The following is a 17,728-nucleotide window of genomic DNA, read 5'->3' on the forward strand; positions in this document are numbered from 1 at the left end:
AAAGTCTGTCGCTGTTGGGTCAGAATCCGGGCTTTATCTACATCGGGCCTTCCATCTGACTTGGATTGGCCCCGGCCTCGATCTGATCAACAAAGTATTTCCATGTATCCGATCCAGGATCCAACCTTCTCTCCTTCCTTCAGATCCATTATCTCACCAGCAGACGAGCATTGGGCGCATATGGAGCCACTTGAGACCCTGTTCAGCGGCTGAGCGATCTGGATTTCGGGTTTAGATGTTGTCACCAAGATTCACCTGCTGTTGGTGGAGGGGCGCCCCCAACCATCACAGGCCCCCAAGTCCACGGCGGCTATTGACTTGATCGTCCCAATGGATTGGGGCTTGGAAATCGAGTGAACTACCTCACGTAAACACCTTTCGATCTCTAGGCATGACCTCGCGAGCATGAGTCCCCGCCTCCCTAGACACCGCCATCCTCGCACCTCTTACTCTATTCGTTAAGAGCAAAGGTACCTGCAACGCGCCCTGTCCATGCCAACTTCCAACATTCCGATTTGGCTTGTGTGATGAAGATAACCAAGCTCATATCCCATGTCTATTATAAGCCTCATTATAGTTGTAAGTCTTCCTATAGCTTCAAGCCATATGATAATAGGCTGGGAATACGGCTATAAGAGCTTCTCCCCTCCCCCCTTCCCCGGGCCCGCACCAGCCACACTGTACGTACAGTCTATAATCCTCTGCCGTACATGCTACTATTCCTGATTTCTTCTCAGGTCTCTGGTGCGCGATTCATGGGTTTGGCCAGAAAGGCAACTGTGGGGAGCAAAAACTTCGGCAACTCAAATGGATTGGCTTCATATTCAAAAGCACTTGTCATATTTCCCCTAATTGGGACCTAGATCGCTTGCAATACATGAAATTATGATTGTCGTAATACAAAAAAAAGAGAGAAACAGAAAAAGGGAATATCCAAGAGAATACAGGATAAGAATACACAACATAGACACCGGGGAACTCAAAAAAATGCGAGCACGGCAGGATTTTTTCTCCTTTTCAAACGCCACCATCCCTGCCCTTGGATGTGCATCCATTTACTCAAAGTTGTCCGACCGGTCGACCCAGATGTCTTCAAGCTCGGCAAAGTTCTGGAAGTGCAGCGGGCGATGCTGGTCATCGTAGAAGCGTAACGGGGTATCAATCTTCACATAGATTGGCCGCTTCTCGACACTGCCAAAGGAGCTACCCATGAAGCTGTAGTTCCAAAGGTTGTCCTCCGGTACGAGGAAGTAGCCACGGACGCGGTCACTCAGGAGCAGTTGGCACTTCTCGCCCATGCTAGTAGAGAAGCCTTGGGGCTGGTCGGAACTCATGTCCTTGTTCTCCGCACCCCACTTGTAGCCTTGCGGGGTGAGACCCCATGCGGAAAGAGACACGGAACCGGGGGTGAAGGAAACGGTCATCGTTACAGTCTTTTTGTCCCAAGAGGGATGAGCGTTCATGAGGCGGGCGTGCTGGGTCACATCCGCGGCAGACATGTACGGCGGCTCGTTGCCCGAAACGGTGTGGATCACGCCTAGGGGCTCCAGGCCGTTCAGGTAGTCGTGCTGAGGTAGTTGGTGAGGTAGCTGAACATCCCTTGTGTTGCCAACCTGCGGAACCATGACAATGGTGCGGATCTCCTTGACCTGGTCGTTGTCGGGAGGCGAGCTACCATAAAGGTAACCAGTGACCTGGACCCGCAGATCAGCGATGGTGATGAATCGCTTGAGAATGTTCTTGGGCATGACGTAGGTGAAGCCGTCGTCGCGAATGTCATCAGAAGAGACGTATATGTTGTTAGATCTCGTCCGGAGGTTGGATGTGGCGATGGCCCGAGTACGCCATTCAGTCTTGGAGGCAAAGGACTGCTGCTCATACTGCGAGGTGGTTGTAACAATCATCTCCTCTCCACGAACATTCTGGGTCTTGGTGGTCACAGCGGTGAGCTGCTTGGCTTCCTCCTGCTGCTTCTCGATCTCGGCAGCCTGCTGTCGCTGCAGCGAGGGGGCACTGATCTCCATACCCAGGATGATATCACGCACTTCACTGCTAGTCAAACTCTGTACATTGACATTGTTCTTCTTGCCATAGTCGTTGAGAATCAGGTCACGGAGCTGGACTTCGACCTTGATCCAGTCCTCATCAGAGAGAGACGGCCAGATGTGATGTTCCTGGGTAATCACGCTCTTATCGGGACGAAGGATGATCTTAGCCTTATCGATGTTGACGTGGAGAGCACGAAGAATCAGGACCAAACGAGAGAAGGCAGTGTAAGGCGAGATAGACTTCAACCATTCATCATACAAGTTGAAGAGAACCATCTGAGGCTCGGTGGCGCGCAAAATCATATCTGCGAGCTTCTCAACCTTCATAGCAGCCTGGAAAGGCAGCTGAAGCTCGGAAGCACGGATAGAGATGTTAGGGAAATCCAGCAAGTGAACCTCGAGGGGATCCAAAAGACCCTTGCGAGTGACAATAAGCTGCTTTGGCTGCTCCTCAACCGGCAGAGACCGGATAAGAGCGGCAACTTCTTCAGCCGTCTTCCACTTGGCAAGTTGACCCAGACGCTTCTGACCAGCCCAAACACTAGTGTGAATGATCTTCAAGAACAGCTGACCAGTGCGAGGGTTGAAAATGAAAATGGCGCCGTTGATGGGCTTGGTAGTCAAATTTCCTTCAAAGGTCTTGTGGATGGTAACACGGTAGACATTTGTGTCATCAATGAAAAGCTGGATCTGAGGGCTGAAAAGCTCGGAGTAGTTTTGGGAGTTGAGGAACTCCTGATTGCTCTCCGAGGCGTAGAGTTGAAGACCCTTGCGGATACGTTCACGCAAAACGTAGAGGGCAGGGTTGGCCTTCATGATCTTCGCCATCGCCTGCTGAATCAAAGTCTTAAGACCAGGGAAGAACTGACCATAAGCCGAGTAGAGGTTGTACGCCAGATCAATACCAATCATCAAACCAGTGGCAGAAGGATAGATACTCATGCTGTCGGTAGTGTAGTCGAGATACTTGGCACGGACATAACGCTCGATATCGTGAGAGTCGTAGTCACCATATCTCAGCTGCACATCAACCCAGAACTTGTTGGTTGTGGTGGGCTCGTACACATCCTTGGTATCGAAGCAAAGCGAAGGACGGGTGACATTCCACTTGTTCGTGGCGAAGAGAAGGATATCGGCACAAGAACTGTTCATCTTGTAAGACTTACGCGGGTGGATAGTCTCCTTCTGAACAGCCTCGATACCAAGTTGCTCCAACTCCTGGTCAAACACCTGACACAAGTCCATGACCACAGACTCGTGGATCTTCTGCCACAAGTGGGCACGGAAGATCTGGATTAGGGAGATCTTTAGAGTAGGAATCTTGCCGTGCAAGAAAATACCAGTCAGATCAAGCTGCACCTGGAAACCGACATATACATTGGCGCGGTTGATGGTTGGAGACCACCAAAGAGTAAATCGACGGTTGGGAATTTGGTTCAGACCGGAACGTTGGGCATTTGTGAGCTTCTTGAACTTCATGCTCTCTTCGAAACCACTGGCTCTCTCCTGTTTTGAGTGAGAACATATTAGCATTTCTGACTTGATTGGCTTATAAGAAGGATTGTTCACGTACCCAGAACAGACCTTCCCAGGATGGGAACGCAGTTGCCTTGAACAAGGTATGCTCAAGAATAGTTTCCACACCACCCAATGCTTGGATGACATCTGTGCGGTAGGCATTCAGGTTCCAGAGTTTACCATCGTGACGCTGGCTAGTCCACCAGAAAGGATTGCTCTTCATAAGCTGGTACTGCTTGAACTCGGCGCGGAGACGGAAACCCTTGTCGAAGCTGAGAGTGCTGCGGTCCTTCTGGAACAGAGTGTTGATACGAGGAAGACCACGGTCCCAGCTGTCTTCGAGATCCTCAAGAGTCAGACGACGGTTCTGCTGCTGAGCTTCCATACGCTTCTGAGAATACTCCATCCATACTCGTTGGGAATCGATAAACTCAGCCTCCCAGGGAATGATGTATCGGAAGATGTTGGGAATTAGCGTCTCCTCATCATGCGACATACCCGCCCGGAAGTGGGTGATGCCGGTGTCAGTTTGCTTGGACCAGCGCTTGTCGCTGGTGGGGATGAGGATATGAGAACCTGAGATCATACCGAGACCACCAAGTTCCTTGGGAGTGTAAAAGACTGCCGGAGGGAAACGAGAAGGCATCTTAGAGTTCAGACCAATCTTGACACGGGTCTGGATCTTGGTTTCACATTTGACGATGGTGTCGAGGAGGTTGACGGTCGACACCGCGGCCTCACGGTAGTATGTGAAGAGAGCAATAAGAGCGGTGTTCCACTTGTTGGCAATCTTGGTGAAGGTAGTCGATCCAGAGGACATCAGAATCTGGCGAATACGATTGTTGAACTTCTGAATATCCTCCTCAGTGACCTGGAGGAAAGCATGGGCAGTCCGCTCCTTGGTAGTTTGATCAACAAGAGACCAAACACTGTCCTTGACCGAGAACTCCTCATTCTGGTTCCGGATCTTGGGGAGAATCCGGACCTCGAAGCCGCTCATGGAGAATAGCAAGTTGGGATTATCTTTGCTGTAAACACTAGCGAAAGTGTCGTCCCATTCAATGGTGGTAATAGACCTGGGGAGGCGGTTCTTCATATCCCAGAAGACAGCACGACCGAGGTTGACATCGTGACGCATCAAGCGCATACGGCAATCACGAGGCCAGCACTTCTTATTCTTGTAGCCGATGACATTCTCGAAATTAGGGTCGGGATTCTCAGTCAAAAATCGCTGGATGAGATCTCGAGACTCATCTGCGTTGAAACGGAAGAAGACCCAAATCTTGTCGACGTAACGAGTATAAAGACGGATGGGGTGACGGGTTTCGGTGGCACGATCGCGGAACTGCAAGAAGTCGTTGGGGCTGGCGGGTGGACCGGCCATTTCGCTAGCTCGCTGCAGACCAAGGAGTAGCAGATCAATCATTAAACCATAGTACTGGAACACGAATCCAGAGAACTGAAGACCACGAATCAAACCATAGCTGTTGGTGTGGTTCATGTCCTTGTAGCTGAGCTGGACGTTATTTTTCGAGGTGATGTAGTCCGCCAAGTTGGGATCCATAATAAGACGAAGCATACGGTTCAACAGGGTGAGATCCATCTTCTCGTAAACCTTCGAAAGTTCGGTTTCAATCATCACATTGGTCTCGCCATCAGCGGTCTCCCAAACGTTCGACAGGTTGTTGATACCCTGGGTCCACTTATATGTAAGAAGGGGTGGCACCTCGGAATCAGACGGCTTAATCCAAGCAGGGAACAGGTGGCGCTGCTCAGCCTGGTACCAGAGATATTGATCCAAGTAGGCATCAGTGATTTTCTCGATGGGCTCGATGTCGTAAACAGGGTTGATGTTGTTATAGTTGTCATTCATGTCAATTCCGACTTCCTTAAAAGCTCGCTGAGTCAGGAGAAAACGCTTGATTCTGGCGAGAGTTGTCTGGGGAGAGTCATATGCCTGCTCGATAAGGGCAAGCTCCTCACGCTGGCTCTGGTTCAGTCTACCCTTCACAGAGTAGGATTCGCGAAGACGCTCGAGGGCCAAGATGAGAATCTTGGTATCGTGCTTGTAAGACACACCAGGGAAAGGAATGGGCGAGAACTTGCGAGACTCCAGCCAGTGCACCATGGTGGTATAGATTGCGACCGCCTCCTCGGAGGACACGTAAGGACCATCCTTGAGATAGTTGTGCTGCCGTTCTTGCTCGGACTTCAACCAGAGACGAGTGAGACGACCCAGATTCTTCTTTGCAACTGTCTTGTCGACAGTGGCACCACGGCGAATTCGTTCACGGTTGTAGTGGGCGACCGAAATCCACCAATCAGCCTTGCTCTTGACGTATCGGAGAATGATGTTCTCAATAGGAGCAGGGAGGCCAGGAACCTTCCAAGGGATATTACTCTTCCAGCATCGCCAGGCCTCGGACAAGTGCTGCAAGACAACATTGACCTTGTTCTGCTTAATGCCCTCAGGCATCATGTCCATGAGATCGGCCATAACAGAGGCGCGCAGCTCCAAGTCGAAGTGGGATTCAACACGCTGCTTGGTCACAGTCTTGGCAACACCCTTGCTGTGTCGGCCCTCGAACTGACGAGAAAGCAAGTTTCCAAGCCATCTCTCGAGGAGGGGAATGATACCGCGCATAAAGAATAGCCACACTCGCCAGGCAGGGGCCCAGAAACCACAACCAGGACCCTTACCAACGGGACCAGAGTTGAAACGGTAGTAAATCAAGTGCTTCAAATCCTTGCATGAACGAATCTGGTGCATCAACTTATACTTGTATCGGTACATACCGGTAAGCTGACCAACGTGGTTGAAGGCATACAAGATACCATCGGCCAGCTGGAAAGCATCGATATTGCCCAAACGGTATTGAACTTGGGCGTCGACAATTAACTTAGTCAAACGCAAAATTTCTCTCATAAGATGGAAAGCGTTTCCAAAGCGAGACTTCTTGCGCTCTTTGGTAGTCAAGGTCTTAACGGGCTTCAAGTTGAAGTTATAGTCAAGATGCAAATAGGTCAAGTTCTTTCGGTGAATCAACAAGTTCAGCATATTGAAACCCTGACGACAGACTTGAAGGCCGGCCTCCACCCAGTCAATTGTGGTCTGTTGGAAGAACTTAGTTGTCTTCAAGGTCTTCAACAGATTCTGCTTGTTTTGAGCCTTGGGCTTGCTCTTGTGCAACTCGTTGAGCACGAAAGTCTTGAGCAGCTTCTGATAAGACACTCGAACCTTCACAGGCTGACCCTGAGGGCAGTGCTCAAGATACCACTGCTTGACAAGCGGAACATCCTGAGCACGGACCATCTTTCCAGAGCGCTTGTCGAAAGGGTGAGGGGCCCACCACAGAGCGATGGCAGAGGCGGTATCCTGAGTATAGAGTTCCTCGTCATTGAAGAATGGCTCAACCTCTCCGGGGAGCTCGAAATCATCTTCATTGTTATCGGGGCCGAAGAGCTCGTCCTCGTGGCTGATAGTGATGTTCTTCGGGGCAACGGAACGAGAGGAAATAGGATTAATGACAGGGTCGAAGTAGAAAGCGGGAAGGTTGGGATCCTCGGTGCGAACATAGACCACCTGAGGGTGAGAGTACCAGGCGACCTTTACACTGCGGGGTAGGGTATTATACAAGAAGGGGAAGGTGACACGGTATTCGGTCCGGATGGGGGCGCGGAAGATAATGCGGTCAATGGCGTTGAACTCGCTGAAGTCCTCGTCGTTCGGGTCAATATCCTTGTAGAGAGGCTCGAAACGAGGCCCACCAGGGATAGCAACATTCAAGGCTTTTGCTGTGAAGAAGCTGTTGAGGTCAAACATGTGAAAGTAGTTCTCGTCAACCACGTCGCTGAGCAGCTGATGACTCAGTCGATGTAGGGTTGCCATTTGCGGCAGTGACAAGTTCCAGCTCTTGTAACTCGGTCCATTAACATGGGGAGTATCGAGAAGAGGTCGGTGGTCGTAGAACCATTCGTAGACTGCGGCATCTTCCTCCTCATCGAGCTCCATCTGGATCGGCTCCAGAGGTTCAACATCCTCGATATTCTCTGACCACGAAAGCGGCGGCTCTTCGTCATCGAACGGAGGGAAACGCATCCGCTTGAAGTGTCGACGATCACTCTTCTCACGACGCATGCACATCCACATGGTAGCCCACTGCGCATGGAAGACAGGTTCGATAACGCGAGGAGTCTCGTTCACAATTGTCAAACATCCATTGACGTGATACAATACCTTGACTTCTCTTGCTGATTCCCAAGGCATTGGCATGTTCTCCAGCAGCTTGAGGACAGCATGGGGCATAAACTTCAACGCGCCAAGATAGCTACGCTTCTCGTTGGTGAATTTCTTCTGAGAAACATCGCCAATATCCTTCACAATTTTTCGCAAATGCTCAGGTGGCATGTCCGCCTTCTGAGTCTCAACGAATCCACCCTTCCGCTTCTCACCAAAGCGACTGCGCTGTGTACGCAACCACTCATTCTTCTTCTGCGCAAATTTGGCGACGTTCGGGTCGGCGGGCGGTTGGTAGCCAGGAGGCGGCGGCGCCAGCGGCATCGATGGAGGAGCAGCACCCCATCCCGGAGGAGGAGGTGGCGGCGGAGGCAACGATGCCATCTTGAAGGTGTTGATGGTGGTTTGATGGAGGTGTACACCCACCCTCCTTTAGACGTGAGTTTTGCTCAGAGTCGCGTCCACGTCACGTCAAAAACCATCGACTCGGGGCGTGATTTTCGGGAAGGCGACAAACGACGCTTATCGCAAGCGTATAGAGAGAGCTGGCACCAGGCGGGACGATGGAAAAGAGCACCAACACCCGATGATCCTCTTCTGGATGAAACTTGCTCCTTTCGATCGAAGTTTGAGACGGCGGCTCCTGGATTGCGCTAGTCCCAAACGGGGTTAGTGCGGCCTCGCCAAATGTGCGCTAGAGCGAAACCCACACAAACCCGTCCGCCTCGACATTTCACCGTTCACAACCCGACGACGACACCCGCCTTTCTTGACCAGCGCAGAGGTTCAAGCTCGACAAAATGGCGAACAACAGACTGCAATACGTGAGTTCTTTGCCGACGATGAATTGTCTCTATTAGCAACGACTGACTCTGTTTTTTTTTCCTGACTACAGCGCCGCCGGAACCCGTACGTTGAAAAAATATTCCCTGCCTCGAATAATTCCCCTTTCACATCAGAGTCGACATAAGATGCGATCGAGATTGATGAGCGGCATTATACAATGACTTCGAACGACGTATTGACGAATTTTCTCGCACGATAGGTACAACACGCGGTCCAACAAGGTTCGCATCATCAAGACCCCCGGTGGTGAGCTCCGGTACCTTCACCTGAAGAAGAAGGGCACTGCTCCCAAGTGCGGTGACTGCGGCATCAAGCTCCCCGGTGTGAGTGCTCCCTGATTGAATTTTTTTCTCTTCTACTCGGAATCGTGTGCGTTGTGTGTGGTCGGGGCAGTCGCAAGTGGACCGGGGATGTGGCTTCGAAAAAATCTGTTCCGGATGGATTGAAGTGTCTACGGGCTGAGACCGAAACTGACACAACGCAATGGCCGAAATTTTCTACAATCATGGTCGCAAAACTCAAGTGGCTGACAACAACCACCATACAGGTCCCCGCTCTCCGCCCCCGCGAGTATGCTCAGATCTCCCGCCCCAAGAAGAACGTCAGCCGTGCCTATGGTGGCTCCCGCTGCGCTGGTTGCGTCAAGGACCGCATCGTCCGCGCTTTCCTGATTGAGGAGCAGAAGATCGTCAAGAAGGTCCTCAAGGAGTCCCAGGAGAAGGCCGCTGGCAAGCGCTAAGCAAAGTCTGTTTCGTCGGTGTTGGTCTTTTTGGGGAAGCGAACGTTACGGAAAAATGGGAATGGTTCTCTTAGAATCTAAAAAAAGGATGAACAGGAACCGCTAGCACACGATTCCATGATCTGGGACGTGGCTAAGCAAATGAAACCCAATTTTATTACCTTCACGAGTGATTCCCACAAAATCTGTTCAAGTTGGTCTCCATTGCCATGTCCGAGGATTGTCTTTTTTCTTGCTCCGCGGTTAGACTTCCCCCATTCCCCCATGACCAGCAACACGGTTCCGCACTCATCATTGGGACCCTGAATGCTGTGGTCTACAGAGACCCGCTTGTTACGGCTCCTCAAGGGCCTTCCTATAGTCCAGTGCCGGTAGAACGTAGTGAAGGGTCTTGAGGGCATCTTGATAAATCATGTAATACGCCCTCTGCGTAGAACATCCCTCCCCGATACTACAAACCCTACAATCCCTATTCTCGCCTTCACACCGCAGGCTTCTTGGGGCATTGCGAACCCCCCTCGGGCTCTAGAAACCCTAGGCAATTGCCCTCACCGCAGCTTCTCGCACCCCCAATCTCGCATATGCGTATTCTTGCGAGTTCAACAGTCTAGACCTCGCTCCGGTGATCTACGATCCGTCGCATTGCTTCCCAGAAGTCCGCTGTCGCCGCCTCGCGAAGCACAGAAAGCCACGTAACAGCGCCCATCACGACGCAGCCCGTACAAAATCCCGGTCCCAAGTGTCAACAATCAGCCCAGCAAGGAAACAGGGACAATTTTTTTTTTTTTTTTATCGCCAGCCCGCTGCAGTGTCGAGGTTCCGACGTCACGCAGCTGGATAATGCTGCTGCCCGGGGCTTAAGAGAAAGAGCGGAGTGGAGGGGTATATCGGCATCCTACTATTGACCAGGGAGCACATTGTCAGCCACGACCATGAATCATTCACGTTGTCCGGGGTTGTGTTTCCGACGTCGGTCTCGGTAGATTGGGATCCGGGCTGGGGCGCTGCAGCGAGCTAGGTGGCTTTTGGATTATACGGGTAGGAGAAGGGACTTGACAGCATTCTTGGGAAGATGGGTGTAAATTCTCGGGACTGGAATTGCTTGCTTCGCTGTCTATCTGGGTTCTCGCAGATACTCGACCGATGGGGGAATGAAGTCGGGGTTGGCTTCCAGGGTGTATGTAAGCGATCCGCCGTGACTGTTTCAGCTGCACATACCTGGCGCCGAATGATGTCTCCTTGCCACGCTAGAAAATGGGGTATCTACGATCATGTCGATCTCAATCAATGTTCCGTGTTCTGTCCGAAATTTGAGATCTGCAGGTCGCTTCAATAGAAGAATTTAGCCGATGCTGTGGATTCTTCCTTCTAGGTTGGGATATAAATTTTCGCACGGGTGGCCGCAGGTATCCACTAGGAGATCGGTGGCATCCCAGAAGAATGTCAGAGAATCGGATCTGGAGATCTCATCTATCACCTAGGTAGGCCTGGCCTAAATCACTCTAGTTCTATTGTACCCGTGGGCTTCAAAGGGGTGGGGACATGCTGTCAAGGGCGGATGCATGTATATATTTTGCCAGAGAAGCGGGGGCTAACAGGGCATCCCCTACTTCAAACCTTCGGCGTTAATAAAATGCCGTCCCTCATGCACAAGAATTTCACAGACACAATGTGACAGCTGCCTTAGCCTGCTTTATCCTGGTCTTCAGGGCATCCTGGTTGGGTAGCAGCACCAGCTTGACCGCACCGGTACTTTTGTTCCTGTGGCTGCAGCTGTCATTCTAGAGACCGACAAGAAGGAGGGCTGCAGGTGGCGGGAACGCAGACGACAGAAACCAGAAAAAAAGAAATCATGATTCAAACCGAGAAGAGCATCCACCAGAAAGGAACGACCATGCGGTTCTGTCAGGTCGAGCTCGAGGCTCCAGCGCGGTCTATTTTCACTGTCAAGGTTAGATGACGGCATATCTGCCCTTGCGACTCCAGATATGGTCTTCCTGGACACAAAGACCGGAACTAATTCCCTTCCAGATAAAGGCCATTGTCTTTGTACGACACTCAACCACATTGCGACACGACCTTTACGACGCGAAGGAGGCAAAAGGGCAGAGAAATCTGTACCACGTCCTCCCCTAGCTCCTCTTCCAGAGCCTCGTAAGATCCTGGTGTCGAGTACCAGCGTCTACCAATGACAAGCGATCCCTTGACTTCCACCCGACTATTAGTGCCTTACACCCGCCCCCCAACCCTTCCGGGTTGTGGGTGCGCCACGTCAGACTGCCAAACCACATGAGACTGCCATTTTTTTCTACCACCCTATTTTTTGCTTCCCTATCCAACACCACCATCTAAATATGCCTAAATTTGATGAATCTCGTATGGCTGAGGCCTGCCTAGCAGCATCACGCGTTGCGAAGCCAAATATCGCGCGTTTAGCACGTGAATTTGGTGTTCCTAGGCGTACACTGCACGACCGTGTTAAAAAGAAAACAGTATCTAATACTGCTAAACGCAGTGCTAGGAACGCTCTAGAAGCCTATCAAGAAGAGGCTTTGATTCGCTGGATTCAATATATGAACGATTGCTATATGCCTATCACTCCTAAGATACTAGAAGCGTGGGCGAATCGTGTATGCCAACGTGTCGGCAAGCCGCCGATTAGCAAGATGTGGGCGTATCGCTTTATTAATAGGCTTCCTAAACATCTTCAATTAGGGCCTACTAAGCAGTATACGAAGGAGTCAAAGCGAATTCTAGCAGAGGATCCAGCAGCACTACAGCATTGGTACGATCTACTAGCCCAAACGATCAAGAAGACTATACCACCACGCTTAGTCTATAACTTTGATGAATGCGGCTTTCAACCAGGCGAAGGAAGATCTAGAAACGTTATATCTACTACTACTACTACTACTACTACTACTACTACTACTACTAGTAGGAAGGTAGTAGATCTTCCTCAGCCAGACCAAGGCGAAAATATCACGTCTATCGAGTGTATCGCTGCCGACGGGTGGCAGATAGAGCCTTGGTTTATTTTCAAAGGCAACGGGATCTTTATAGAATCTTGGTTTAATCAAACAGACGACCTACCACCAAGAACTACTATCACTACATCGCCTAACGGTTGGATAACCGACGATATAGCAGTTCAATGGCTTCGATTCTTTATAGAATCAACATGCGACCGTACGAAATCGGGTGAAAAACGTATCCTAATATTCGACGGCCACGGTTCGCATCTTACATTCGAATTCCTACACCTTTGCGAAGAGAACGATATCCTACCAATAGGATTCCTACTACATACTACACATCTTTGCCAGCCGCTTGACGGTAAGCTGTTTCTAAGCTATAAGCAACACTTCCGCTTAGCGAATAACGATCACGCGTTTTGGGGTGGTAGCCCTATCGGAAGATCAGAGTTCCTTCGAATAATCGGTGATATTCGAAACCGCGCATTTAACCAGCGAATCATTCGGGAATCGTTTAAAGATCGTGGGATATATCCAGTCGATAGTAGCAAGGTTATTAATAGCCTTCCTATCCAAGAGTGTCAAGATCTTATAGCGCCAGATCTACAACTATATCATTCAACGCTTCGTTCAACACCTTCACCACCACCTATATCTTCTTCTAGTATCGACCAATCGCCGCCTAGATCTATACAGGATCTAGAAAAGAATCAAAGGAAGATTGCTAGATATCAAGAGGATCTTACACCAAGGCAGCAACGTAATCTTGATCGTGTGTTTTATCATAACAAGATTGCTATAGAGAACCTAAATCTAGCGAACGATACTATTCGCAAGATTAGGGAAGCTCAACAACCACTACAGCGCCCAATCACCAAGCGCCAGGTTAAAACGCCGCTTAGCAAAACAGGGGTGCTCTCTATTAGAGATGCAAATCGTTCTATTGCTAAAAGAAACGAGAAGGAAGCAGAGGCAGAGCGGAAGCGGGTGAGGAAGCAGTGGAAGAAAGCGTATGGAACATCACCACCACCAGATCCTACACAGGAATCCCAGGCATCGTTAGATAGAGCAGAGGAAGCACGTCATAACGGGCAGGGTTTCTATATAGATACTAGTGGGATACGTTGATCAATAGGGTATGTAGGAAAAAAATGGCAGTCTCATGTGGTTTGGCAGTCTGACGTGGCGCACCCACAACCCGGAAGGGTTGGGGGGGGCGGTGTAAGGCACTAATAGTGGCCATCTACCTGTGCGGAGTACGGAGTACATCTCCCTACATGGCAGCGCTCCTCGGATGCACCTTCGTATCCCACCAAACATTGACTTCGGAGCCCTCAACTAGCACCCCTAGATCGACGGCTGCATTGCCGGTTGGATCGGCAAAGAAAGGGCTCATTCGGGTTTCTTGTATACATAATTTCCACGCCTCTGCGATCTCATAGGCCGCCCCTCTTCCCCTGCCTGGTGTTTCCCATCTTAAGCTGTCATGCTCACGTAGATGCGGGTCAGGCTATGCATGACCTCTGAAACGGACCATCCCAACCAGCGGTCAGGCTCGAAGGGTTCACTGGGCTATCCGTCGATTCATATCTTTATGGCTGCATAGTCAACCCGGGCTAGGTCCCACGCAGAACTGGACGGTACACTAGTATGTACTGTACTGACTCTGTCGAGAGAAGGGCCCTGGTCTTTCAACACCCGCGATGTATCTGCCGTACTGCCGTACTAAGAAATATCTCCTTGATTCCTCCGAATAGCAGCCGAGCCAGTCCACTCCATCCCACAAGACAACAAGCCGGGCCTTGTGTGACGTTGAGGGACGGTCCGAGAAATGAAACGAAGTTGTACCAATGCATGAAGAGAACGCGAAGCATGAGGGACAGAGGAGGGTGTCATAGAAGCTTCACGCAATTCGACACTCGTAGTGTGTCAGTGTGCCTCACAACATACCCTTTTAGGTCATTGGTCTGCTCATTTTCTCGGGTACTCAAGCAATGCGTCCGAGAATCGCCTGCGAATGGTTGGTTGTCGGACTACATCTTGACCAGCAACTAAGTTGAGCCAGGTAGAGAGTGGACAACCAAAGTATCGCCTATGGTCAACAGTTCGCCATGACGCCATTCTATCTATCTACTTTTTTTTTTCTTTTTTTCCCGGTATCGCCGTTGTTAAATCGAAAAAATGAGGTCGTCAAGAAAGAATTTAGTGTGATTGGGGGGATGCCAGCCATGCGGGTCAAGTGTAGTTCATCTATTTCCATCCAACTCGATAGATCACCTGCAGTTGAGGCCGGCGGGGCCGAATTCTTTGAAAACTGCAATGCGATCGTTTAGGACGGTTCGTGGCGAGTGCCTGAGGGTATTGGCAGCGGAGCTATTGACGTTGGCTGTCATGGCCCTGCAGAGACCCGGTCAGACGTGCAGCGAGAATAAGAAGCAAAAATTCGAGCAAAACCCAGCAAAGCGAGAAAAAAAAAACAGGAAATGAAAATTAAAAACCTGAAAATAGAGGAAGGCACGAGGTTCGTAGGCAAGTCGAGAAGAGGACTAAATGTAAACTCTTGGCTGAAAGGTTGATGCGAGCCATGTTGCAAAACATGTTTGGCTGTGCTGGTGGCCTAGTGGTTAGGATTGTTCCTCCACAAACATGTTCGATGTAAAAAGCATGGCGGGGTTCGATTCCCCCCAGCGCTTTTTTTTTATTTCCATGAGTACTAGATATTCCTACTTTTTTTTTTTTTCTGGATGGAAAAATACTTGAGAATAGTCTCAAAAACAGGATTCAGTAGAATATGCCTAAACCACGAACTCATAGCGTTTGATCGATCTACAATCCACTTTTATTCGATCTAGTATAGCGCCATAGATACTCGACTTATCTTTGTTGTTCTAAGCTTAGATAAACGTTCTTGATTCTGTCACATACAGGAGACTATTTCTACAGCCCCTGCTACATGTCCACGATGAGAGCCACTATCTGTGCGCCTGATCCCCCGATGCTAGTTGCCTTTCAATCTGTTGGGCGGGAGATCTATCCGTCCATTGAATTGTCCCAATCAGGGTCTCCACTCCAGCATATCCCGAAGTGAACATGCAGGCTGCAGGATCACTGCCAGCAGCATGAAGATCACCGAGGCGGTGGGGGAGGGGGGAATATGAGCCTTTTTCTCTTACGATGTCTCAGGACCCAAGTCCTAAAAACCGCAATCCTACAAGTTTAGAACCTAGAACCGAGCCTCAAATACCTCGTCATACTCCAGTAAGCCCTACAGTACCCTGATCACCTTGGTACCTGTCGCCAAGTTCACATCTGGGGGATCCCCCGGCTCCATTAGCGCTAGCCGTGTGGGGTAGTTCTCCGTGCTCAACTATTCATCGGGCGAATCTTATACTCTCCTCCCTCTTATCCCCCCCAAATTTACAAGCTGTAAGTGAGCCCGGGAGATTTCGGTTAGATGAATCAACTGCTTTTATTGCCTGCATACGGGGTTTTTGGCGGGAGGGAGCTGCTACACTGGCAGCGTTCCGGGTCGGCACGGCCCGAGGGTAATAAATAACAGAGAAAAAAAGAAAATAAAAAGATCAAAAATCAGAATATTGGAACATGAATTGTGAACGGCACTGCAGCTGTCACCTGTAATGAAGTAAACTAGACAACCTGCAGCCGCGCAGTGCCACATCTCTACGGAGGTCACTCGATTCTCCTGGGCTCCCCCCTCCCCAAGCCAGTGCGGAGCATGTAATACCGCTTATCTCAAACGGTATGCTGTACAGCGTACACGCTCCGAGGCATGGACAGTGGAACCTAGGTAGGAGGCGGAAGCTCCTCTATCGAACGTGCTTGGCGACCAAGGAACTGCTCTTCCCCCCGCTGTCACACCTCCAATCTGCGTGCTGGGACCACTCTTTTCCGGCGATCAACCACATGCTTTCCCTTCAGCGCAGAAATGCATTGTATAGCCATACTTGTAGTCATAGCCATACATCGTCCTGTACTCCTCCCTAAGCCATCTGATACCGCCGGGCACCCCAAACGACGCTACTGTCAGCCTCACTTTCCTAGACAAGGGGCACCGCTAACCCTGCAGTCGAGCCTGCGTCATCGTTGGACGTGTAGATCTACCTGACAGATTTGACAGATTTGACAGCTTGACATATTGACACATCCGAAAATCTCAAAGCCATTGCAGCCGAGATCGTAGTGTTTTTCGGCTCTGAGTTTTTTTTGATTCGTGCGCGGTTGCATCTTTGCTTTTTTTTTCTTCCTCCTGGCTTTTTTTTTCTTATTTTTCTTCACTTGCTCCCGTATCCCACCACGAGGGCCATGATGCATGGCTTAAGCCGTACACAGACTGCGGCGCGATGGATGAGCTCAAATCTGGGACTATCGGGGGTTCCATAGATTGTCTTGGTCTTGGCGGTGATCTGTTGCACGGGGGAAAGCGGGGAGGAGGAGGGGGGAAAGTGGTTCGATACGCAGTGTATAGTATTTCTCAGGATTAAAATAATCGTTACTATTCAGGAGCAATTGATATGTCTTTGGAAAGTCGATCAACATTGACAGAAGTCCTCCTTTCCTCCCTCTCTCTCTGGCTCTCTATTGTTTTCTTTCGCCTCGATCACTCCCGAAATCCTAGGTTGGTGGGGTTTTGGGTGGCGCAAAAATCAACCGGAATAATGATGCATGTGCAACGGGGGAAATCGGTGGACTGAAGTCATGGCCGCCAAGGGAGGACCGCGTCATCGGTGAGAGGACGGCTGCACGGCTTGCCGGGTTTGATGGGGGGAGGGGGATGGGAAGTCGTACATGGTAAAGGGAAAGCCTGGATGACGCACGAGACAGGTCCCGGTGCTCTATCTTCATGCGTAAGTCGCGCAGGAGGAAAAGCCCAACAGCCGGGACAAAAGGGATTGGGGGAGCGATGGGACTGGGGGCAGACTACACGGGGCGAGCGGGCCGGTCCATGATGTAAATAGGGCATGGAAGGGGGGGGGCGCGCCAAATAGGGCTTGGGGAATGGAGATCCAGCCGAAGCTTAGTGAACATGACAGCATGGTTCGAGGATTCAAAGAGTTTGATAGTGTTATAATAGTGCGATAGTGCGATCCTTTATCTACTCAGCGAATAGGCAAAAAGAAACTCTCATAGATCATCGCACCGGGGGAATATCGGTTTCAGGCCATGGGGGCCGAGCAAGCGCAAGTGCGAAGAGAGCCTACCACAAAAGAAACAACCTATGATACAACTCCAACCCCGCCACTTTGACAGCTAACACAATACATCAAAAAAATAATAAAAGAGCAGAAAAAAAAGCAAACAGTTCATCCTGGAGCAGGCAAGAAAAGGCGAAAAAAAGAGACCGCAG

The 17,728-nt window shown here is 50.3% G+C and overlaps 3 protein-coding genes across 3 annotated transcripts; 1 reads left to right on the top strand and 2 right to left on the bottom strand.

The window, feature by feature from the left end:
• Positions 1-1,055: 1,055 nt before the first annotated feature.
• On the bottom strand, positions 1,056-3,527 carry N7462_000877 (Pre-mRNA-processing-splicing factor 8A; the record flags this gene model as incomplete). Its single annotated transcript, XM_057072603.1, has 1 exon — positions 1,056-3,527. The coding sequence occupies one exon, from the start codon at positions 3,525-3,527 to the stop codon at positions 1,056-1,058; it is 2,472 nt and encodes an 823-aa protein (XP_056939133.1).
• A 70-nt stretch (positions 3,528-3,597) lies between these two features.
• N7462_000878 (uncharacterized protein) lies at positions 3,598-8,187 on the bottom strand (the record flags this gene model as incomplete). Its single annotated transcript, XM_057072604.1, has 1 exon — positions 3,598-8,187. One exon carries the CDS (start codon positions 8,185-8,187, stop codon positions 3,598-3,600), a length of 4,590 nt encoding a protein of 1,529 aa, XP_056939134.1.
• A 416-nt stretch (positions 8,188-8,603) lies between these two features.
• On the top strand, positions 8,604-9,388 carry N7462_000879 (60S ribosomal protein eL34; the record flags this gene model as incomplete). The annotated part of the gene is made up of 4 exons (XM_057072605.1): positions 8,604-8,627; positions 8,699-8,712; positions 8,849-8,972; positions 9,197-9,388. 4 exons carry the CDS (start codon positions 8,604-8,606, stop codon positions 9,386-9,388), a joined length of 354 nt encoding a protein of 117 aa, XP_056939135.1.
• Positions 9,389-17,728: the final 8,340 nt, after the last annotated feature.

Source organism: Penicillium macrosclerotiorum, assembly GCF_028827735.1.
Source record: "Penicillium macrosclerotiorum strain IBT 26536 chromosome Unknown utg000001l_segment0_segment0, whole genome shotgun sequence".
In the NCBI taxonomy this organism is placed as follows: Eukaryota; Fungi; Ascomycota; class Eurotiomycetes; order Eurotiales; family Aspergillaceae; genus Penicillium; species Penicillium macrosclerotiorum.